Source organism: Sander lucioperca, chromosome 14, assembly GCF_008315115.2.
Source record: "Sander lucioperca isolate FBNREF2018 chromosome 14, SLUC_FBN_1.2, whole genome shotgun sequence".
NCBI lineage: Eukaryota > Metazoa > Chordata > Actinopteri > Perciformes > Percidae > Sander > Sander lucioperca.
This window is the reverse complement of record NC_050186.1, coordinates 3,870,001-3,895,397: the sequence shown is the minus strand read 5'-3', so window position 1 is coordinate 3,895,397 and position 25,397 is coordinate 3,870,001. Positions and strand designations below refer to the sequence as shown.

General features: G+C 39.6%; 1 protein-coding gene across 5 annotated transcripts in view; it reads left to right on the top strand.

Annotated features, from left to right (window-relative positions):
* The window catches only part of arhgap24 (Rho GTPase activating protein 24), a 68,223-nt gene that overhangs the window by 22,692 nt on the left and 20,134 nt on the right, over positions 1–25,397 (top strand). For 3 of the 5 annotated variants that reach the window (XM_035991903.1, XM_035991902.1, XM_031317874.2), the window contains one exon: positions 2,608–2,695. In XM_035991903.1, coding sequence (XP_035847796.1) covers positions 2,608–2,695 — 88 coding nt within the window. Of the gene's footprint in view, positions 1–2,607; positions 2,696–17,811; positions 18,292–24,623; positions 24,826–25,397 lie in introns of those variants that run through there. The other 2 variants (XM_031317876.2, XM_031317875.2) reach the window with 2 other exon arrangements.

Here is a 25,397-nt window from a genome sequence, read left to right as displayed (position 1 = left end):
TCATTGAGAAAGCCAATCTGACCTAAGGGGTAATTAAGGAAACATCCAAGGCTGCAGGGAACAATGACACACACTATTACAGTCACCCTATATCTGTCACTATACTCATAAACAAACTTGAATGTTCACTGAGGTAAAAATGTTGGGTTTTATGAGCAAAAAGGACGTCACATTTGGATTTAATTGCTGCAGCCAATTGCTATTAACTGAACAGAGCTGAGCCTGGAGTCACACAGTCAGTATTCTGGTATTTTCTTGCAGTCTGAGAAAACAATCCAAATTTAATTTTGTTTGGAGTATACTGTTGGACACAGCCTCAGAAACAGCCCCTGTGACAGGCTGGGCTGCTGCTTAAAAACCTGAGCCTGCTGATGCTTTACTCGAACAGATTCCTCTGAGCATCTTCCGTCCCACATGAGTGTGTAGAGATTTTTGGTTGAGAACAAAAGATAAGTGGGTTTGTGTCATTACATTGTTTCCAAAAAATGACCTCATCCTTGTTAACGACAATAGAAAAATGCAGAAAACACCCCAAAATACTTTTTTTTTTTTGCAGGCTACCGTACTCTTTGCTTGGTAAATTTTACTCTACTACTGTCTGTGGTTGGGTTTGTCTGCAGCAAACAACAGGCCACCAGGGAAGATGTCAGTATGGAAAGTGTCGCTGTGGCTTAGAAACAGAGGGAAAGAATGTCAGTGGTGTTGTGGCTTTACAATATGGAAGGACTACACAGGTCCTTTTATTTTAAGTATACATAAAGTCCAAAAGGCATTTTTTTTTTTTTTAATCTATCTCACCCACACACGATTCATTTAAGTTATCTCCTGTTTCCCTAGAATGACAAAAAGATCTGTGTTCACTGAAAAAAAAACCTCTTAAAGAAGCTTTTAATCCCAAGATACTGAAGCTGAGCAGATTCTCTTGCTGACAACCACATCAAACAAGCTCTCTCTCCCTCATTCCTCCAATTCGGAGCATGTCTGTCCCGTCTTTACAACCCCCTTCATCTGGGGCCTCAGGTAGGGTTTCCACTTCCTGGTTGTCACAGTTATGGCTCATTAAAGAGCTCTCTCAGTCCCCTCAGATCCTGTTAATGTGTGTGGTTCCTAATACTGATGCTGCCTGTCACCAGTGCACATCTTGTCTGCGTTAACATTAATCCAGATAGAGGGCACGCTAATGACTGTCAGATGCTGCATTGTGACACTGATGTCAGAGTTGTTAAACAAGTTTGAATGCATACAGGGTCAACCTGCAGCGGGCTGTGTTGTAATCCTTTTTTATAGTCACCCTTATTAGGGGAAGACTAAGTGAAGTGAGGAACTGTGATCTGTGAAGAACATGAAATCTACACAGTAATTACTCAAAAGTTCAAGTGTGGAATTTGCATGTTCTCCCCGTGTTTGCGTGGGTTTCCTCCGGGTGCTCCGGTTTCCTCCCAACACCAAAAGATGTTTGTTAGGTTAAATCTCTTCTGATGCTCTGTGAAGACTTAAGTCTCGCATTGCCAGACCTATCTCCACAGTGCTAGTCCACACAGCATTCCGGAATAAAGAAAAATGTGCTCTGGTTCATTGGCATTTCTTTAAACCAATCAGAATCGCTAAGCGCCGGACGTAATAACGGTGCCTCTGCAAAATAGCCTCAGAAAGAAACTTGTTTTGGTGGAACGTGTGTACAGTCAAAAGTTGTTTTAGTTGTGTAACAAAAACTCAGATTCGACAGATTTTGGATTTACCCTGCAGAGATCTGAGGAGCAGTTAACCATAGTCCTCATAAATCGAACGGAGTTTAGAATGCCAACACAAAGGAAGCGGAAGGTGAGGGACATCCAGCCGAAAATGAGGGACAACCGGGCGGAACAATCCCGCAAATGAAACGTTGTTGATATAGACTAGTGAAGACTAGATACATAGATCTGCCCCGCAGCCTTTTAAATGGGCAGGAAGTCTCGACGGTAAAGTTATTGAGAGGTTGACTGTGGAAAAAGCTGATGAAGCTGATGCTCCTGCTATTAGATAATAATAGCTTAATAGAGAATATCTGGCCTTCAGTGTCACACAGATGATGTATCAATGTGGACAGAGCTGAGGCAGAGAGATGGTAATCCTCTATGATGCTGCCACTTTGCCACATTTTATAACGGCTCAGCTTCATCATCCAGATACCTCCCTGGGGACCTACGCACCACCTACGCCAGCAGAGATGCTGATGTATATGCCAATGCAAAATCCTTTGATTAACATGTCAGTGTTTTAAACATATTTCTTCTGTGATAATGTGTGAGAGTTGGTGTGCTGCTGAGGTTGTGCAAAGTGAACGGTTATAGATTGAATGCAAATGTGCAGTGACATGTAAAAAAATAAATAAATAAATAACTGCGCGGATATAAAAAAATAATTGTTAGAGAACACATTGTATCTGTTCCAAACATCCAATGAAAATAAAGTATATGGATGTACCTATCCAACATAAATATTCCTTACTTACCCAGATTTACAAACCAAAAGCCAGTCAGTGAGTCAGAATTAAGTTTTAAATGTTTTAACTCAAATATTCTTTGGGATATTATTGCATCTCATCAGCCCTTTCTTTGATCCCCACAGGGAGCCATTTTCTTACCTGGAAACAAAGTTACAGAGCATCCAACCAGCGGTGATGAAGGGGGGAAATTTCTCTTCGAGGTCATTCCAGGTAAGATGAGAGCAATTTAATCACTTTTTATCTTTACTGAGGACAAAATGATGATAGCAATGTTGACTGGAGCATGACCAGGAACAAAAACATATGTTTTTTTTATCACTCTTTTCTGCAGCAAATAAATGTGGGTGAAGTCTTAAACTCTGTGAAAGTCATCTGATTTTTATACATGCTGCTTTTGATGTTAACCATTTTATTTGCCTGCTGTTTGCCTGGATTGCATATATACATATGAAGTTATAGAGTTATAAAATGGACTTTTTTATTTATTTATTTAAGATCCCCATTAGTTGTAGTATTATTCTTCCTGGGGTCCACACAAAAGATAAAACAAAACAATCAACGTTACATTTATACTTCCATATTATCAATACAACAGTGGTAAACACAATATTAATCCACATTCACATTCCCACTATCATATGCAGTTTGAGATTATTTTTATTTGACTAATTGCTAATTTTACTTTCTTTTTAAAAGTGATCTCACTTGTAATTTGTGTTAAATGCAGGCAATATGTTCCAGTTTGAATATTGCCCTATACATTACAGTTACAGTACACTTTGATATATATACTGTTAGTCTACTGTTTTTCTTTAAAGGAATTGTTTTTGTGAGACAAATACTCATTTACTTTGTTGCCGAGAGTTAGATTAGAATATTGATACAACTCTCTGAGAGCGGTATCGATCATTTCATCTAACTCTCTGCAACAAAGCCAAGAAGTGGGCCTCCCAAAATGTTGAACTTAGTTCAGGGGGCGTCCTCTAGCTCACCCAGTAAGAGTGTTCGCCCCATGTTGGCTGAGTCCTGCAGCGGCGCAGGGTTCGAATCCGACCTGCTGCCCTTTGCTGCGTGTCATCCTTTCATGTCTATCCACTTTCAAATAAAGGGAAAAGCCCCAAAAAAAAAACTTAAAAAAAAAAAAAAAATATTTAGTTGACTTAAACCACTGACCACACACAAACTCAAAGACGAAAACACACAAAACGCCAGGGGACTGTATGGAAACATGGCCGAGTACAACACAAAGGAATGGTGGGGTATTTTCCCAGGCAGAGTGGTGCCAGGAATGTGAGTCTATGGAATAGATATTTAAAACACACATGCACACTGGGGAAATAGAGACAGCTGGTAAAAGATACAGTAGCGGAGTGCAGCAGCCGCACCAGTTGATCCATCTACAGTAAAAAGATTGCAGAAGACACCGGATGTGAGCATTTTTTGTCTCTTTATCTTTTCCCTGGTGTGTATCCACTGTAGTTCTCTCAGAGGAAACCAACATACAGTATAGTATCAAGACATTTTCTCACATGATTTGTGGCTCCCATTGGACACACACAAACTGAAAAACAGTGTGACCCGGCAGATAATGGTGCAGATAACATTTGTCAGTAAAAGGTTAATTAAAGGCTGAGACTGAGCCAAAATTAAATAAGTAACTTGGGCAGTTGGCCAAAACTGACAAATGAAAAGTCCAGGTGTGGTCTTAATGGTGCTTTTGTTTTTGGAATCAAATTAATTTGCTGTTTTTTTGAATAGTTACCACAACAGATGAGGATTAACAGTTCCCTGCAGAGATAATTTCATGCAGCCACTCCATGTTCACATTGAAAAAGTCAACTTGTGATTAATAGTTCTCATGGTTGGAAGTGGTGGTTGTGTTAGATAGAGAAACAATTCAACAGTTTGATTTCCATATGTTTGTGTGCCTATGCCATGGTAGAAAATTATATTTTGATGTATCAGCACACATAATACACACAAAAATAGTTTCCTCTAAGTGTCTAAAAGCATTAGCTACGAGGGGATTTGATGGTATTTTTATGCTGTTTGATCACCTTTCAGATCAGGTTATATAAATATTACCTTTATTTGCCAAGTACATTTACACATACAAGGAATGTATCCTATGCATTTAACACCAACTAGTCAGGATGGGTGAGCAGCCATAGTCTGGCGCCCAGGGACCGACTACAGTTGTATTGCCTGTGCCTGATGATTGACACCATTCATATGGTTTTCATTCTAAAAAAAAGTGTCCAAATAATCAGTTATGCTTTTGAATATGGGCAATGCTTGTTTAGATAAAGCTCGTAGTGTAAAAAAACATCTGTCATTAAAGAAACAAAAGGGAAGGTTCAGAGACAAAACTTCTCTACCCTCCAAATGAAAAATATCTACAATACAAATAAATGTGTTTTTAGTATGGTATTTTTATGCTGTTGACGCAACCATTGTAGCTACAGAGCTGAGAACTATAATTGAAACTGTGTGTGGCACATAATTCCACGCCTAACATTACTGCTGAAATGCATGACCAGAACATACGGTTTAACGTTGCAGAGGATTGGGGACATCCAGATCAGATCGCATCAGTGTTGTGATTATATATTTTAACCAACTTTTTGAAGGATGAAGATGGTGAAATATTTTAAGGCATGGCTGAATACGATCTCTGATCTGAACCAAGTTGCCATCAGTCTTATTTTGTAGTACGACTTTGATTACAGTACACTAAAGAATTCAATCTTTTCCCATGCCTCACTGACTCGATGTGCTCTCTTTAGGTCTCATTTTCATTTCCCTCTTTCCAGGTGCTGCAGTATACATTTTAACACGTGAAGCATGTGAACAGAAATTGGTTGTGTGAATTGATGTTTTTTTTTTCCTCTGGAGAAAATATGTGGTGTATTGACAGCTTTTCAATTTCTCCTGACTTATGAGACTTAGGGCCCTGTCTTGCACCTGGCGCAGCACAACGCAAAGCCCGACGCAAGTGTCTTTGCGAGTTTAAGACCCACGCCGTTTAAATAGCAAATGCATCTGCGCCCATCTGTGTGCCCATGGGCGTGCTGGTCTTACAGGGAGGTGTGTCCAGGTGCATTCTTGACGTATTGCTATCTTGAGGCAGCGGAAAGTGATCGCACCATTGACCAACAAAAACCTGGTCTAAAGTCAATGACGCAGCATTTCATTGTTATTTTAACTCGTGCACAGCGCGCGCACACAAACATGCAAAAGATTAAAAATAAAAATATTACAATGTGAAATAGTATTATGATATGATCTGCTCACGCGCTTTCACTTCACGCACAAGCAGATCAGTTTCTTCTCCTGAAAATCTCTCCTTCCTGCTTAGAAAATCATCATCATAATAGCAATGCGCCAAGGTACAAACGCGCCTGGCTTTTAAAGGAAATGGGAGATGACACTGATTGGTTTATTGCATGTTACGCCCAAAACACACCTATGATTAATTAAGACACTAAGTATAACCCTTTTGATCTGTGCGCCAGGCGCATGGGACCCTTTTTTCCGCCGGTACACACCCTAAACGCACCTGTGCCAGGCGCTTCACGCCGTGCGCTTATATCGTTAAAATAGGGCCCTTAATGTTTTATATATAAATTTGAAATCCAGTGACTCAGTTTTCTCTGCCTGCAAACAGGCATAACATAATTTGTACAGTTTACAGGTTGCTGTTTCCAGCTGCTGTGTTAAAGGGGTGGTTCAGAATTTTGGACATAGGACCTCATTTCCAAGTTAGCCAGTGTGTTATTTATCAGTGGAGACCGTTTTCAACACTTTACATCCAGTCCTTCCAGTTGCAGAATTTGCTGGTGCTAGGCTAGCGCATGTCAACAGTAACTGCTAGCCTGCCATTAAAAACAGTCTTACACACTCCACAGTACACCCGAGGCAAATAAATTATAACGCCAGACTATGGATGTAAATGTCTGTTGATAGAATAATGAAAGAAATAAAACTACCCTTGCATCCACAATTCTGAACCACCCCTTTAAAGGTTGTCATATGTTCCAAGTATATAGGGCATCTATGTTGGATATGGAGGTTTTATGAAAGAGTTTGGCATTTATTTTGTAGCACTAGTAATGGTGAATGTGGTCAAATATCTGTCAGGAGCAGTTCAAACCTAAGCAGCTCATGTTTTGTATTGTTTCAGTACTGCATGGCTTTGAAGCCACAGAGATAATGACTGTACTGGTATTTTATACAGTGACTGTAAAAAAACAAAGTTAACATATTGATATAGCCCCATATGATACATTTTCAGTTTTTGCTATTAACCATAACCATAACAATGCAATGTTCATAATAGTTTCACTGCAGTTAATGGGGGGGAAAGTGATTTGAAGTGAACAGTTATTGAAAAAAGTCATAATACTAAAAGATTAATACAGATCAGTTACAGTTGCTGTCTTTTTGTCCCTAATAGATTAGGAATATGAAATGTACGATCATACAGTATATATTATATTACCATTAGGGAATGAATACGGACGGATGATTTCCCAATAGCTTGTATCCTATAACGTTCGTGGTGTGTTCAAGTTAAAAAATTCAGGGGTGGTTACCTGTAGGATGCCCAAAATAATTAATGACTTAACCTTTAGATCTCTGTTTTTTTTTTAACCAAGGTCATAAATGACTGATGAGGCTTACTTTATTGTATGTAACATTTTCTTCTTTTTGTCCTTAACCATTTGGCATGTGTTGTTTTTCTTCTTTCTTTCTTTTTTGGATAAAATGCTCTTATATAATATACACAGAGGATTTATACTTTTTGTTAAGAAAAATAGGAACTTTAGTAAGAGGTGTAAAACTTGGATCCTTTTACATTGTATACCCATAGTGTTAATTTACCTTTTTAAGCCATGTCTTCTGGGTAATTTGATTAAAAGTGAGATTGTGTAACTTGCTAAATAAAGGCCACAGACAGTAGACTGGAAACAGCAAGACTGGCTATATATATATATATATATATATATATATATATATATATATTTTTTATTTAATAAGGTAGTCTCATCTTACTCTCTAACTAAGAAAGCATATAAGCATATTTCCCAAAATGTCAAATTATTCCAAGTACCAAGTTGTGTAGTTTCAGTACACACTATCAGTAGTAAACTTTTTCTTCAAACTATCAAAGGCCAAGCTTGTTATGGTCATGTCTCCGATGCTGTATAATCACTCACGCGAACGACGAAACAATCGATTTAAATGTGACTATACCCGAATTCTCACTACAAGGGCCTCTGGGTTGTTAAACCAAAACAAGGACTCAACAGACTTGAATTCTTTAAAATACCACTAATACTATTAAACTGTTTTCGCCATTCTGAAACATCCACTACGCCCTACTACTGATGGAAAAAAAGAACATGGCTTGTTATGAGACAGCAAATAAAGAGGTCTTAGAGAAGCAGAAAGAGCAAATGAAAGGAAAACACAACACATATATTCCACTGGTCTAAATGGGGCCGTGCAGTTTGAACACAACACATGGACAGTCTCTGGCAGACAGACAGACGGGATGTGATGGGGAGTTGGAGCAAGGGAAACGGGGTGGAAGTCAGAGTTGTACAGAGATGTCCGTTGTCTTGCAAGGGTGCTGGTGAGGTCTGAACACGAGCTGGGTATCGGGTGACTGCCAGGGGCTTGAATAGCAGCATCAGGACATCTGTGCAGGGAGGGAGACTCTGCTCTCAGATGAAGACACAACTCTGTATTTTTAGATTTTCTGGAGCGTTTTACTTAGTTACTCTGTGCTAGTGATAGATCGATTATTGACCCTAGCCAATTATCAGTGCATTTTTTGGACATTTTGCAGATTATCTGTATCTGCGTTTTATTTGCCTGATAACCGATAAAGTTAATTAATTAAAAAGTGCGCTACTTTGGCTCCGCTACAGCTCTGTCTGTCCCTCTGCTTCAGTTTCACTCACCATTGAGTCTGACCTTATGTCCCGCCCACAACACTATCTGACTATATTTTGCTGTGTATTATGTTGAAAGTTTCTAATTTATTAAATAATTGCTTAAAGCATGCAAACAAAGTTTTGTGTTGGAGTTTGTAACATTTCAAAATCGTAATTTCAACTTAAAGGAACACGCCGACTTATTGGGACTTTAGCTTATTCACCGTAACCCCCAGAGTTAGATAAGTCGATACATACCCTTCTCATCTCCGTGCGTGTTGTAACTCTGTCTGACGCCCCCACCGCTAGCCTGGTTAGCACAGATCCTGAAGGTAACCGGTTCCAATTAGCCTACTGCTCCCAATAAGTGACAAAATAACGCCAACATGTTCCTATTTACCCATATTTATACAAATCACAACATGTAAACAGGAACATGTTGGTGTTATTTTGTCACTTATTGGGAGCAGTAGGCTAGTTGGAACCGGTTACCTCCAGGATCTGTGCTAGGCTAAGCTAGCGCTGGGGGCATCAGACAGAGTTACAACATGCACGGAGATGAGAAGGGTATGTATCGACTTGTCTAACTCTGGGGGTTACGGTGAATAAGCTAAAGTCCCAATAAGTCGCCGTATACCTTTAAAGATATTTTTTATTTCACTGTAAATGCATATTGGTTCCAAATATCGGTTTCATTAACTACTAAAATCGGTATTGGCCGTGAAAAATCTCTGCAACCTTTATTTACCTGTGTTGTGTGCACTCTGATGCTTTTTCTTTTCCTCTCTCTTGTCATTGTCTCTTTCACTGCACACATCCACATCTGGATGATGAGTGTGGAAAAGAGGGGCCTTATGAAGCAGATTCAACACGTGGCTAACAATATTTAGACCGGAATCATGCCTTTATTATTAACCAGACCAGACACAGTGGGGCTTTTGTTTTGCTCACCCACACCAAGACTAAGCACCAGTGCAGTCTTCCATCACACTGACAGGTTACAACATGTGTAAGCACACTTGGGCCTGTGCTGAAGCGAAGAGGGATTAACAACCAAAATACACGAGTACAAATGTTTGTTCATGGCATTAAATGTTTATTTTGCAGATTATCTATGCAGAACATTTTTATGCCATGCACATTATGATAGAATATATAACTTACAACTGGATCTGGGTTATGAGACTGCAATACAGTTAACAAGCAGAGCCTGCCTTTAGCTATGATGAAGTTAGTCAAAATGGCACAGACTCTTCATTTATTTACCTGTCGAAGCTGCATAAATACCTGTAGCAAAATGTCACTGTCCGTGGTGATCCAACTGTGATTCATCATCCCAGTCATATAAAACAAGAATAAACACAGGAAAACCCCCCCGCTGTGATTTTGATGGAGAAACAGTACACTCCTCTATCCCCAAGCTCTAATAAACACAAGGCTTTTGGCTGCACAGTTCAGTATGACACACACACACACACACACACACACACACACACACACACAGGCTCAGTCTTTTGCTCTCTCTTTCTTTCGGTTTCTCTTGGTTAGAGTGGCTGGTCAGGCCACAGCAAATCACTGTTGCTGAATTATGGGAATATTTTCCTGCTCACCCCAGAGGCCACCATCCCTTCATTCATAGGAGGACCTTGGCATCATGCTGCCATTAGCAGGTGGACAGCTTCAAGCATAATGACGTTTTTAGGGCAAAGCCTGTGTCTATAATACATACCTGAAGGTTTTCCTCTTTAGTATCTAAGGTCACATGTTTTTGTGACTTTGGCTTATTGTACAATGTAAAGTTATATCTAGGCATTTCCTCATTTTGAGTTGACACAGTGTTGTAATGAAGTTGGGATGAAGAAAAGGCTCAGAGCCCCTGTCTAAATAGAGGCGATAGTGCCCTCATGTGGTTTTCTGTGTCACTGCAGTACTGGGGATAGTCCCCTAATTCAGTCCTGTCTATAAATTAATCTTTTTTGCATTGAATAAAATAGAGTGCATTTTCATATATATCCTTTTTTTGCCAATTACATACATGTACAGCTTTTAACAAGGAATGTACCCTCTGCAATTATCATATACAATACGTATATAAACATATACATATATTGTCACAAATGGAAGCAATGCACTAGTATAAGTCTTCACGAATTCTACAAGATTTTAGTCTTTGTGCTGAGAGTTAGTCTACATACATGTACAGTAATGACTATAGTGCAGAATTTACTTAAGTTACTAACATTCACTCTAATTTTAGTATAATATGATTGAATTAAAAAAAATGCTTGTATTATAGCCTACACTGTTGGTATTTTAGTGGGAAAATTGTTTTATCGATTAATTTGTAATACAGTCATTAACAGTTACTGAGCAATAACTGAGTAAACTATCCACTGATGAAGACTGCGAGACGCAGTTGAGAGCTCTGGAAAAAGCTACTTAGTGGACCTTGAGTTCACTTTTGTCAGAATGCTTCATACATTTGTTTTATTGCGGTTCATTACAGCGTGGTTTTACTATTAATTTGTCATCAGGACAAATCTCATCAGTGATAACATTTAATGAGTTTCATATGGAAATTCGTTTTTGGAGTCAGGGCGTCCGTGAATATTGCTCCATCATTATCATGACATGCATGCCTGATGGATAGCCATATAGAGCCAACTTGGTGACCTCTGCAAAGACTTATGAGTGTCATATGTCACGAAGGTGAATGTGTTATTAACTATGTGACTTGTGTGATTCACTTATGGTAATCACAATGTAAATAGCCTATGAGTCGGCTGGCAAGGCAGAGAGTGAGTAAATCAGACTTGGACATGCACAGAAGATGCTAGAGTATAGAGGTTTTGACGGGTGCAAAAATTCGTGCCCGAAGCCCCGAACCGAAAAACACCCGGAAAAGTAGGCTACTTCCCGGAACCAAACCGGACCCGTCTATTATTCGAAAGCTGGGACCCGGATCTGCGTAGAACCGAGAAATGTCAGATTCAAACCCGATCGGACCCGGGAGACAGAGACCAGATCGGCACCGATTTTTCAGCTGATTGTTAACAAGTAGGGCTGTATATGAGTAAAATATCTAATTGCGATTATTTTTGACTGATATTGCGATATGATTCACGATACTGGAGTGAATGATCATTTTTGTATAATTTTTCTCATTTTTGTTGAAAAATATTAAAATTAAATGATGGTTAAATGATCATGTGTGTTATTTTAGCGAGGATCTGTAGGCTACCAAGCAAAGATTTTTTTTCTTTAGTCTGTAGGATACGATTTGTAGGGTGGGAAGTCTCTGCAGCACCAATAGGCCTACTTAATTCAGAATGGTTTGACACATATTTTGCCTTTAACAAATATTGCGCCCCCCTGCGTTTTAGATATTGCACTAGCTAGCAGGCATACATATTGAGATTTAGATAAAATTGTAATTAATTGTACAGCCCTATTAACAAGGTAACGTTAATTTGTAAGAACACAACTTTGTCTTACCTAATGTAACGTGAGCCGTCTCCCTTGTGCCTAGTCATCTTCTTTGCCAAGAAAGTTGGTGAAATCCAGGTTTTCTCCTGTCCTGCTGTTAGAAGCATGGTTACTCCACTCGTTATTTCAGTTTAAAAGTCTGCTGTCACGGTGACGAGTAGGCTATGACAAACGCTGCTCGTTTAGCATAGTGTTGCATGGTAGCAAATTAAAGATAACTTCGGTTCGTTTGCCCTTTTAAACTAAAATAACGATTGCGCATTGCTACGGCTGCTAACGCTAGCATCGCAAATCTTAAGCCTGACCTGTGCTCTCTGACCCTTCACCTGCCACTCGCGCGCGCCATGGATGTATAGGCTCGCGCAGGTCATTTGGTACCACCTTGTGGCCACACACACACACACACACACACAGACACACACACACACACACACACACACACACACACACACACACACACACACACACACACACACACACACACACACACACACACACACACACATACATTGTTCTATCGTTTCTTTAATACCCCCAACATTATTCCACTTGTTTGTGAATAGTAATAAATATGGCAGGCTGAGAATATTTACCTCTAGGCATCAGTATATAAGCCCCCAGTGGAGTACTTTAGAAAGTATGTGAATCTGTAATGTGCTGCTGACATTTCAGTGTCAGGATGTATGTATGTATTATTATTTTTCACAAATTCTGGTGCTGGCATTGGTTGTATGTGTGTATACTCTATGTATGCACTCTTTTGTTCAATCAGGTTCAATGACCACTGATGCAGCTCATGTTTATTTCAGAGTTTACAGAATATTAGTATTATATGAGTTTTATAATCAAGTTTTATCCTCTCATGTTAGCCTATCTGTAGCTCTACAATGCACACATTAGTATGGTGTTTATGGAGTGCCTGAAAGACCTTGGACTATTTTAAGTCCACAACAGGCTCACAGCTTAATTTACGGTTCTATCACAAGGCATGCTCCAAAGAGAAGCAACTAGTTTGCACACAAAACCAGGAACTTTAAAATCTTCCTATTATTTATTGTATAGAGTTTTGGTTTTTAGTTCACACCTTCCTCAATGCGCAGGTGTGTACCAGTGCATGCTCTTTTAAACATGTTGATATACTAAAGGAAAAGCAGATTTCTACGACAAGTCAAAGTGCTTTACATAAGACATAAAAGTAATTAAGACAAGATATAAAAGAGACACAAGAAAATGGGTTAAACATACATATGGATAGGATTGTAAAAGAGTAAAATAAAATAGAACATGAAATAAGAAAAAATAGAATCAAACAGATCAAGCAAAAGAATAAAGATTGCGGCACAGCTACAGTGAAGACAGATCAGGTACATACAATTAAAATTAATCAAACACTGTCAAAGAAATAGTTCACATAGAGCAGATTTCAAAGAAAAAGGTGTGGCAATACAATGTACAAGATACGCATCAAGTGTCAAAGGGAAAAGAAAGATGATAAAAGTATGAATCTGCAAAGAAAAAACAAAGAGAAACATAAAAAAAAAAAAAAAAAATATATATATATATATATATATATATATATATATATATATATATATATATATATATATATATATATATATATATATAATTTAAATAAAATACACTATTTTACAGCAGGGTTAGTCATCAAACTCCAAGGATCACAGGGAGAAAACTCCTCCCAGCTATAATAAATGGAAAAAGCTCCAGGAAATACAATTACTTCTCCACCTCTTACACCCACTTCACTGCATAGCTAGAATAGATATTAATCCATACACAAGTTTGACACATATCTGACACATATGATATAAACAAGAAGCAGCTTTCTGTTGCAGAGGTTTTGATATACTGATTTAATTAGCAGTTGGATGTATAGTGCCCACACAGCTTCTAATGCATCATAAATCAAAGAGGTATAAAGCATTATCAAGGCATGCATTAAGAGGGTAAGCAGTGAAATGTATGGATATTGTGTTAAAAATGAAGAAGCATGAGTGACAAGACTGTGTTTTGCACATAATAGCGTTGACTATCTTCAATTGTATGCCCCCCCACTCTGTTCAGAGCCTGTGTCCTTTCTCTCTCAAGAATTTGCTTTGTGATATGACATTTTCAAAAAGGTCAGAAACTGAACTTCTCTTTTCTCTCTCTCTTCTCAGTGTATGTTTGTGTATGTGTGTGTGTGTGTGTGTGTGTGTGTGTGTGTGTAGACATGTTTATGCACATCCATGTTTTTCCAGCGTGCTGTCTGTGGCCCAGCGGCATATGGCCTCCTGGAGGAGTTGTGGCCTGGCAATCTGCTACTGTTGACATTTCTCATATGGGGCCTCTGAGTCTCACATCCCTTGTTCTCTTGATAGCTGAATTTATGATCCCAAGCACACCAGCATTTATTAAGAGGCAGAGGACCATCAGACAACTCCTATCAATGTCCTGGCAGCATAAAATGAGAAAATAGACAAAAACAGACGTTTTTCATATTGAATTAGGTCATGATGTCAGACAGTTTTATGTTCCTTAATTCTAAACCCACAAGTTTTCTTCCTCTGATGCAACATTCAGCGTAGAAAACAGTGAGCCACCCACTTGTTTCATTAGTAACCTTTTGATTGATTTTTTGAAGATTGTGACAGTTCAGTGTGCATTGTGTTGACATTATTACATTGTTTTGTTTTAGCCATGTGTGGCTCTATGAACGGCTATGTCATTCTGTCAGTTAGTCCACCACTTTGATGATCATCAGATGATGAATCATACTGATTGGGTGATCCCCTAACTTTTCATTTAGTGCCACCATGAGGTTAACATTTTTTTAGGGAAATATCATACCAACTATTGGATGGATTTCATGAAATTTATTAGCCATACTCATAGCTCCCGTAAGATGAATTCTAATGACCTTGCTGACTTTTACATAAAGCGCCACAAGCAGTTCAAATTTTTCTGTTATCCAGTGAAATATCTCTATAGCTATAACATGAATTGGCACAACATTTTGTACACACATTCATGGTCCCTAGACAATACATTTCAATGACTTTGGAGATAACCTGGGTTTTCCTCTAGCTCAACCATGAGGTTGCCATTTGTGGTTTAGAGACAATTATGGACTGCAATGGAATTTGGTACACATATGTACCTCTCAAGATAATTTATGTTAACTTTTCATCTATCACCACAATCAGGTCAAAATCTAAAATGTGTCCAGTTCTTTGGTTTATGACTAAATATCTGCAAAACTAACCACATTCCCATCACCCTCAGCTGTACTTGGTCTTTGTACTAATGTCAGAAAATGTTAGCATGCTAACACGCTAAACTATGATGGGAAACAGCTTGTAGCAGAGGTTGCTGAGATAGTTAGAAAACACATTAATGTCAAGGCCGTGGGCATGGATGAATTCTGTCTGGATAATGTTGGAGTGCTGTGATTGAAAAGACTCTTCAGTGTCACATAGAATTTAGGAGCAGCTCCATTGTACTGGCAGAAGCTGGAAGCAGAACATTTTGGGGATTGTGTCCTCAAACACAGACAACTCAAACTCCTTTCCGCTCAAAGCTTGTGACAAGGTGCTGGAAAGGAAAGTCTGTCTGACTGTCAAATGGATTTAAAAGTAACAATGCACACTCCTTTTTCAAAGCAGAGGAAACATTGTTTTATCCTCTCACAGAATGTTGAAAGGTTTGGAGTTTGCTTTGTGGATTAGGAAAAGGTCACTGACCAGGTTCCCCAAGGTAACATTGCAGGAGGTGCTGTCGGAGTTTGGGCTGCCAGAGCTGCAGCAACAAGCTACTCAGTCATTGTAGACTCAGAGTGGAGATCTTTATAATGATCAGGTTTGTTAAAGGGTGCATTGGACTCTCTGACAAGGATGCCTCCCTTCTATGTGGGATTTTCAGACTGCTCATTAAGAAAGACGGTCTGGAGAGTGTTTAGTTCAGTGAAAGCTGCAGTTTGTAGAAAATATTGTCCTTTTATGGTTGTCAAATGGTGAGTGTGATGGCTAACATCTCTAAGTTTGACGCAATGGTTGTTCAGAAAAGAGATGGACTGTCACATCCAGTTGTTGGAAGACAAACTGCCCCCAAAGAAAGCAGTTTTTTAGGGTTATGCTCAGGAGTGAGGCTAAAATCAAGAGATTAACTTTCTGTGTCTTTATGCTAAGCTAAGATAACCAGCTGCTGGCTGTAGATTCATATTTAACAGACAAATATGGTATCAACCTTCTCATCTCATAGCAAGAAAGCAAATAATTTCCCAAAATGTCGAAATATTGCTTTAAGAAAAGATGCACCATATATGTTTTCCCTCATGTCTTCACATGCACATATGATTTGACAGTTAACAAAACACTTTCTTTTGTAAGTGGGAGGATACAACTTTCTAACAGTCAGTATCTTCAACAGCAGTCTGATCAGCGTTTACAGTCCTCTAATGTGTCTCAGTAACAACACAATGTGCAGTTTATGTATTTTAGTGATGGGACCAAAGCTCATGGGAGCTTGCATAATGGCTCAAACTGCACAGTGAATGATGAAGCCCATTTTTCATAAAGCCATGATTGAACAACCACTAAATGGGAAAAGGCAGCTGCAGTAACAACACAAGAGGACAACGTGTAGGATGAGTGGACATCCCAAAGTCGCCTGCGACACTTTGTATATTGTGTAGCAGGCTACAAAGTATTCACAAAGCTGTCAGATAATGAAAAGATGATAAACGAGCAGCTTGTGGTGGTAAATGGCTTTGTATCTGAGCTGTGAAGGACAACAAATAAGATATTGAGAATGTTACGCAGCTGAACAAAAGACAAATATTACACACATTTATTTGACCCATGCATACATTCTTCGCATGTCAACCGACACAGACTCTCGTGTGATGAGCTGAACTGCTGATTCAATACGTGACAAAAAGCAGGAGGCCGGGGAATTCAGCATGTCCAAACAATAAGCTGCATACCTTTTGTATGTGGTGGATGTTGTTTGAAACATCCGCCTCATTCTCATCTACGCTCCTTTAAGAGAATCGCAGGCCTTCTTCCTTTCTTTCTTGTGCGTTATTATTCCTGTGTGTGAGAGTGTGCATGAGTGAGATCTTCTGCAGGAAATGCACTGAGGCCTGCAAACAGGCCAAGTCTCTGGCCAAAGAGAGGGACAGGACAGGAAGCCCAGATGCTTACATAACAGCCTTATTGAGAGGGTCGGTATTTGACATGTCACATAGCAATGTCCTCCATTAGCCTCCCACTCTAACTCCTGCTCCCACATGTATCAGGTTGGCCAGGTTTCACCAAGGGCACTTTTTGGCCTCCAGTGAAGTTTCTGCTGGGCTACTACAGTATGTTTGTCTGCTGGGGACACTTGACTTGAATGTTCAGACCAATGGTATGTAAACTGATTTCTGTCTGGATAAATATTTAGATGTCTCTCCACTTCTCATTTTCCCCCCCTCTGAGTTCAATCCAACAGGTAGTGTTGTTCTTCAATGTTATCCTCCTCCAAGCTCAGATTGAAAACGGCGCCCTGTGCCATTTGATGGAAGCCAACGATGTGGGGTTCGCCTTTATGTCTGGATTGAAAATTGATAAGGAGGCTATTAAAGACTCTCCTCCAAGAGGGAGAAACCCCAGTGTCTCAGTGCTTCTTGGCCACCAGTAGCAGCAGCCTCGTCGACCCTGCGCGGCTGTATTTATAGAGCGCTGTGGATGACTCATTTGGCCGAGTGCCCACTCTTCATTCACCAGATTTACAGGTCCCCACTTTGGGGAGGGCTGCTTGATTTACAACGCACCCCTCCCCCTCAACCACCACCAGCTCCCACCCCACCCCTCTCACTTCCTTCAGAGACCATCTTGCCTTCGGCTTGCTGTCTCACTCGGTTTCACTCGGCCGCTCTCTCCTACACTTCTTTCGTGTGTGACTTCGTAATATGCTTCCTCTGCTCTTTCAGCTCCTTTGACAGAAGTATATGCAGAGGAAAGGCTTCCGGAGAGGCAGACAGACTAGCCTTAGCCTGACCCTGCCTAAGTGCTGCTGATTGGTGTGTCACATTGACCTGCCTTTGACTTAATAAAATGAAGTTTTAGGCGAAAGAATTATATGAGGTGGAGGGAAGCGAGAGGCAAAGGAAGGCAGAGGGGGAGAGTGGGAAGGATAGTAGTGAGTGTAGTGGAGTGTGTTTTAGCAGAAACAGAAGTAGATAAATCTATCTGTGGCACCGAACAAGAGCAGATGAAGAGGTGGCACCAGGTGGCCAGCAGTTAGCAGCGACAGTGTGGCTTTTGCTCTCTCAAGCTCCAGCTGAGAAGGGGGCCCGTCTTCCTCTGCGCCCCATGGATCTTAACTCCAACCCAGGTCTGTCTCTATACATTACTGTAATGAATACTAACATGTTTGTGTCTGGTTTGGAGCGTGTCATTATGATGGCAGTGATATTATTAGACTGGGTACTGTTTAAAGTTACGGCTGAAGGAAGGGGTGGAAGGATTTCTTAGATAGCTTTACTTGTCTCAAACTTACTCTTACTTACTCTCTGTTCTCATTGAGGAAGTGTTTTTTCCATGTGCTGTCTATTCATCATGTCAGCAGATGGGTTATGTAGCTTATGTTTATTGCAGCTGTGATTTCAGATGAGCAGTTTATGATGCATGCATTCCTGATTTCCCTGCCGTTGTGGTGACATTGCTGCAGGTTCCTTTTTATTTGTCCACTATATAAACATCTGCAAACATGTTCTGTAAATAACTGAGTTATTATTACTCGCACAATGCTTAATTTCATACGCAGTAAAAATCTTTTTATAGAGGGGCTTTGCTCTGTGGCGCTGTAATGACAGGATGGGAATGACCATCAAACTCCTTCATGCTGAACATGTCATTTATTTATATTTTCAATACATTACACTTTCTACACACTGCAGTTCAATTTTCTTTTCATAAAGGATATATATATATATATATAACAATAACAATGTCGAACGCACAATGGATAGTTTTTGTTTTTCAAAATTGATGCAGCAGAACCAGAGATATTGTACCTTATTATTCCACTATTTCTTATTCCTTGTCAAAACGTGGTGCCTACATTACTCACAATGCAACTCATGCAACAGTTCAGTCAGAACTTGGAGTGTGTTGTGCTAACAGCAGTTGCTTCAAGTTGTTAGCCACAAGCTAAGATAAGGAGCAGGCTACAGAGGTATGGTGAGCTCACTTCTTTCTAACTCTACACCCCCAGATTTCTTTCATTTTCAAACTTGTAGCCTTCAATCCCAACTGATTCTGACTGAAATGGCATTCCGCTAGAGCCACAAAAGGCTTTATACAACTTTTCACTTCTTTTTTTTTTAACACATATACAGTAGTACTTCCCAAGACCTATACACATACTGTGTGAACATCTGCAGTTTCCCTTTCCAATATATTAATGACAGTAGCAAAGATGATCAAGCATATTATGTTGCACTTGTAAAATTATTTCACCTCATTGTTGGTATGGTATATGGAAAATGTAATTAGCCAATTGGATAATGTTATTGCAAACTATTTGCTTAAATGAAAGATGCCAACAAACCACATGTTTTACTGCCCTGCACCCTACTGATCATGACATATTTCAACTTTAACTAAAGGAAGACTATACAACTCTAACAACACTGAAATTATGTGTATAGGATTTAACCATGTGAGCCCTTGGAATAACTTGTAAATTAACATAAGCTTTTAAACCATATATTGTATGTTGTTTAAATGCCACCCAGGTGTGGCTATACTAGATATGTAGCTTTAAAAAAATCTTGCCAGAGGGAAGAAAATCATGCTAAGCAAAAAAAAGCATTCTCATAGCTGGGTCAAATTTCACTTTGCTTGGCTGCTTGAGGCAGATAACAGAACAGACTTGTGAAATCATGGCTCCCAGCCTGCCTGTAAATCCATCCCGGTAAAGACGTTATTACACAAAAATGTGAAGCAACAAATGGGAGAAAGACGAAATAGTCTATATGTAAAATATAGGAGTAGAAGTTAGATTTCAAGAATTGTTGACCGAGGTGAGGGGGAAAGTGAAGAGAGGAAGAGAGGTGTTTATGTTTGAGATGTTGAACTCAAAAAACAAAATGTATAAGATACTTGTCTATGTGATGAAAAATCTGCTGGTTGAATTCAACACATGTCTCTCTTCAGCAAATAAAAAGTGACTAGACAATACAACTAAATGATTGGGCATGACAATATTGAATGTCAAACTCGGTTTGACATTCAATATTGTGACACTCAGTTTTTGATTTTTGACTGCAATAGCACAGGTCTGAATCGAGAGAACTGACCGAACAACATTAACAACAGTTCAGCAACGCACACTCAAACACACAAAGAGCCAATCTCGTCGTCAGCATTTCTCTGTCTCTCCACTTAGATCACCACCAATCTTTTTCTTTGACCCAGCTTGCCTCCACTCCCCCCTGCACTGCAGCCCTCTCAGGCCAGCAGCGCTTTGGCCAGCTTTGTCAGAGAAAACAACGAGGATGTGGAGCGGCAACGCAGACAGGACTGCTGCGATGGTCAAAACGAAAACATGCTTATCTTTGCCAAAGCTGATGGATGCTGTCCGTTGGCTGTCTAGATAATTGGCCGGCGAGTCAACATGAGGTTTTGTGGTGCATACGTCACACAGATATGTGTTAAAAGTATGTGGCACAGACAGACTCAAGGGGGAGTTTATTACACAGTGACACATATTGCTTCTGCTCTGGGAACACATTCGCGATATCTACAGTACACCAAAAATGGTGTCACTCATATTCCATCTCATCAGTCACTAAGTAGAAATATGAAGTGGTGGGAAAGGCTCTTTCAGTGTGATGATTGATGAATGTCTACTATCTCTGCTTTCTATCAACAATAATGTTCAACTCTGACAGGCCCTTCAATCTCCAAAAGCAATCAAGCAAATGAAAATGTTGATTCAATGCCTCTATGACATATAACCATAGTGAGTTCATTTTTGAAATTACTTCAGGTAAATGAAAATCAGGAGGAGCCTTTTTCTTCAGGATTTTTTCTTCTTCACATTTTTGTTGCATCTCTCTGGTCAAACGTCTTCAGCAACAGCACGTCCAGCACATTTTGTTTCCTTTATAATCCTCCTTCGTTGCTACTTCTCTTTGTGTTCCATGGGGAAAGGCAGAATACGTCACACAATAAACCAGAAGTCAGGTTTCAACAACTCTGTCTGAAAAGTTCAAAGGGCTTTCCCAAAGGCCAGCCTGACTCAGCCTACCAATTTTGGCTGTGGGGAGTGCAGGTGTGCATCTGCCCTGAAGCCCTCATCAGCACTGAAAGGTGATATTAGAAGGTATTAGTGAGCGGAGCAACAGGTACTTTGTCAAGTCCACTCCTTGTTTCATTCTCTGGCCTGGATAAAGGGAGGTTCAGTCTATTCGCAGAGTGCCAGGATGTTTGTCTACGTCTATTCCTTCCATTCTTTATCTTAGTAATTAAGATGAAAGCTGCAATATCTAAAACAAAAACAAAGCAGCGGACTGAGGTGAATGACGTGATGTTATGCTGCAGAAAAAAATAACAATTTACTTATATCTCCACTTTTCACAGTAAAACATCCTGCAGAAAATAATTTTAGCTGTAGCATCCTTATCTACATTTGAGTGTTTGTGTGTGTGTGTGTGTGTGTGTGTGTGTGTGTGTGTGTGTGTGTGTGTGTGTGTGTGTGTGTGTGTGTGTGTACACTGACAACATCCTGTATCTAAATCAAAACTAATTTGGAAATTGGACAAACATCGTGGGAGATCATTAGTTTTGAGTTGCAGAGTGCACACCAAGTATGATTTCCTGGCATGTACGCCACACAGATTTATAGTCTCACGGCCATGAGTGCATGATATATAAACTTGTCCAATTGGTGATCTGTCATAGTGAAATATGTTTACATAACCGTAAGGATGCCTACATGTTTCACAGACACACAGCATCACATGTATGTTACAGAGAATATAACTGTTTGAAGTGCGTATGGCTCTACATGAAACATGAATTCTCTGATAATATGGTGATTATACCATGCTACAAACTAGTGTCAGGTTGATTTTAAAGAGCTGTCCTGCAGAGCCACTCGCGGTTTTTCCTCTTGGATATGTACTGTATGTAATGCACCTTTCCAGAAGCTCCCTCTGAAGTATCAGTCTGCTTGTATCACTGATGTAATGTTTCAGCCTCCCAGCACTGCGTGCAAGTGTTCAAGTGACAACAGCTGCCAGCTCTCACCAAACCTCAACACTCCAAACATTTTAATGGGATATTAATCCCCAAGTCAGTAGTCACCAAAGCTGTCAGTGGTTTCAATGGTTCACTCGTAAGGATTTTAGTATTTTAACAAACCTCAAAGTCCTGTCATGCATGGTTAATCTCACGTTATACTGCAAGTCACCACAGAAATGAATATGGGTTAAACAGAATGTTTGTGGTCAATGGCTAAGAGCTTTTATAAATGTCATTCGTGATTTATATTTACAATTGCCAGTTTAGGCTGTTAACACTTCAAGCTAAGTTAAATATTAAAGGATCAATCCAGGACTTTTTTTTTGTTATTATTACATTACACTTTACATTTACTATAAATCATAAATACTTTACACTCCTTACAACCATTTTCCAAAGCAAAATATAGTTTATTTTACTTAGTTTTAGGAAACTCAAAATTAATTTAAGATACAGCATATAATCCATCATAGTAAACATGATGTACTGTTTTCTTTTCGTGTCAGTTACACTGGGAAATTAAGATAGCATTGTTGGAAAATGCTGTTTAAATGTAGTGAAACATACAAAAAGGCACATACGATCGATGCACCAGGGGACTCTGTACAACTCACATTTCCATCTGTATTAGTCTCTAGCCTTCATAATTATCATGCTGACATTATCATTATGTTTCAACACAAGCTTTGGACTTTAAGTCAAGTCTGAGCCCTGTTTCCTTTTCCTAAAGTTGAAATTGATTTCCCTTTACATAATCGTATATTTACAGCAGCCTTGGCAGGACACACAGACACAGCTCTTTATTTAGTTGGCATGAAATCAGAACGGAGACACTTGGCTTTTTGACATGCCTGTAACCTCCCTGAGCGGACTGACCCACTGCTTCCCCCAACAGTCCTTATGACAACTCATTAAAACTCTGTTCACTCATACTACTCAACAGCAAGGTATCATGTTTGCCTTTCAGCACCAAAGAATACAGAGAATTTAGAGTTGACGTGGCCATTATTCTCCATTTTGTTGGTGCCATGATTACCTTCTTTCCTATGGGCGCCTGTAGAGGGACAGTAGAGCCCCTTTGACCTCTATCACTGCTATTCACTTTGTTACTCATTCAGCATCAGATGGTAATGGATAGCCAAAGTAGCTCTATGGAGTCTGTGTTCTCCACCACACAATGTCTTTGGGGAGGCTAATGTTGTGGTGTCTGCCTTCAGATTATGTCGATTGACAGGCAAGGACCACCATGACATCAGGAAGAGAATTAGCCATTGATACCTCACAGGGGGTCAGGTGGAACAGGACACCCATTATAGATACATGGGACAACATAGCCGCAGAGAGAGATGATCTACACGCCAGAAGTCTGTCAGCATGACAAATGTATAGGTTGTAATGAGAGTTTAGGAAAGAGTATGAAAGAGTGAAAGAGTAAGATGTAGTATCATTCTGACTTTTTTACATCATGATATGAAGATGCTAGGTGTACACTGTAATCTAGGGCTGGAAAAAACAATTTTTGCATTATCAATAAATAGGTCAAAACCCAAAGATATTAATTTTCCAATTAATTAAAACATAGAAAGTAAAAAAAAAAAAATGGAACCAGAGAACGTTTGGTGTTTTTAATGAAATGATTATTTGATTCATACAGTTGCCTAAACCAATCAACTGTCAAACAACCGCTCGATTAATCAACTAATCATTGCATTTCCCGTTTTCATATCATTGTCAACCATCAGGTGATGGGACTTTGTCATGTAGAGCTGCGAGTAACAATTATTATTCCTCATTGATTAAGCTGTTGTTATTATTCAGTTATTTTTTCAACTAATCGACTAACCATTTAGTCCATTAAATGTCAGAAATATTTTTGTTAAAAACCTAGCCCAATTTTCTGAATCCCAATGTCCTGTCTTCAAATTGTTTAATTTGTTTGACCAACAGTCATTACTCTAACTTTGTCTACATTCGTTTTACTTACTTATGCAAGTCTGCATAGTTAGTTACATTTGTTAAATATTACAATACAATGCCAGAAATAAATATAATATATATGCTCTTACTCCCACATGCAAAAAGTCAATATTATGACGTCATGCTCTAAACAGTTTGTAGTTGCTAACAAAGCATTGCAGTGTGAATGGGACATCCCATGTTTGCTTATGGGGTCATGCCCTGAGTCAAACCAGTGGCCTTTTTAAACCCAAGCCTTCAAAGATCTGCCTATTGTTCCCATTACAGTGCTTAAGAGAAGTATGCATGTGAATGTGTGTGTGTGTGTGTGTGTGTGTGTGTGTGTGTGTGTGTGTGTGTGTGTGCTCCCCAACCCCCTCTTCAAACCTCACCTCCCTCCCCTCCATCCCTTTTCTCTTTCACACCCTCTCAGCTGTGCTCACTCATTCTGAGCCAGGCCAAAAAGCTGACAGAGCAGCTCCTCCGTCAGGAACTCCCGTCCTAAAGTTAACCCAGGTGGCCGGGTCTTTGCAGCTCACTCAGGGAGCTCCATTTCTGGATTGCCAGAGATAGGAGTGTGGAGGAGACATGGAGATGGTTCATCAGGCGATTCATAGTTTACCACAATATGGATTACGTGATTTACTATCCTCACATCAAGGTAACAACACTAAGTGTGTTATTTGGCTATTTTAGGCCTGTTTATAGTTTTCTATCTCTCCACTGCAATACAATGAATGCATTTTTCTAAACACACTGACGTCTTTATGACAGACTTCCTTGTTGCAACAGCTGCACTTTGTCGAGGGATTAGATCATCTGGTGGTGATATCACTCATGAATGAAGCAGACTGTATATAAGGGGCGCCATCACTTGTAAACGGTAGTTTTTATTTCCACTTTTAATCCTTGTCACCATTGTCACTCGGTAAGTGACTCCCTGTTCTGTTGGAGGTATTTATGATGTGTGGACTTCGGAGAACACTATCATTAGACATAATATTGAATCTCAACTTGCCCCTGCTTGCATGCAAATAAGAGAGCTCTTGCAGACGAGAGAGAACAGACATTGATGAAGTCATTAAATCTCCGTCTGTACACACACACACACACACACACACACACACACACACACACACACACACACACTGGGTGAAATATGACACATTTTTTTGTCATTTAAAATTAAACAATGTAGTTACAGTGTCTGCATTGTTTTCTGGGCCAGCAGCA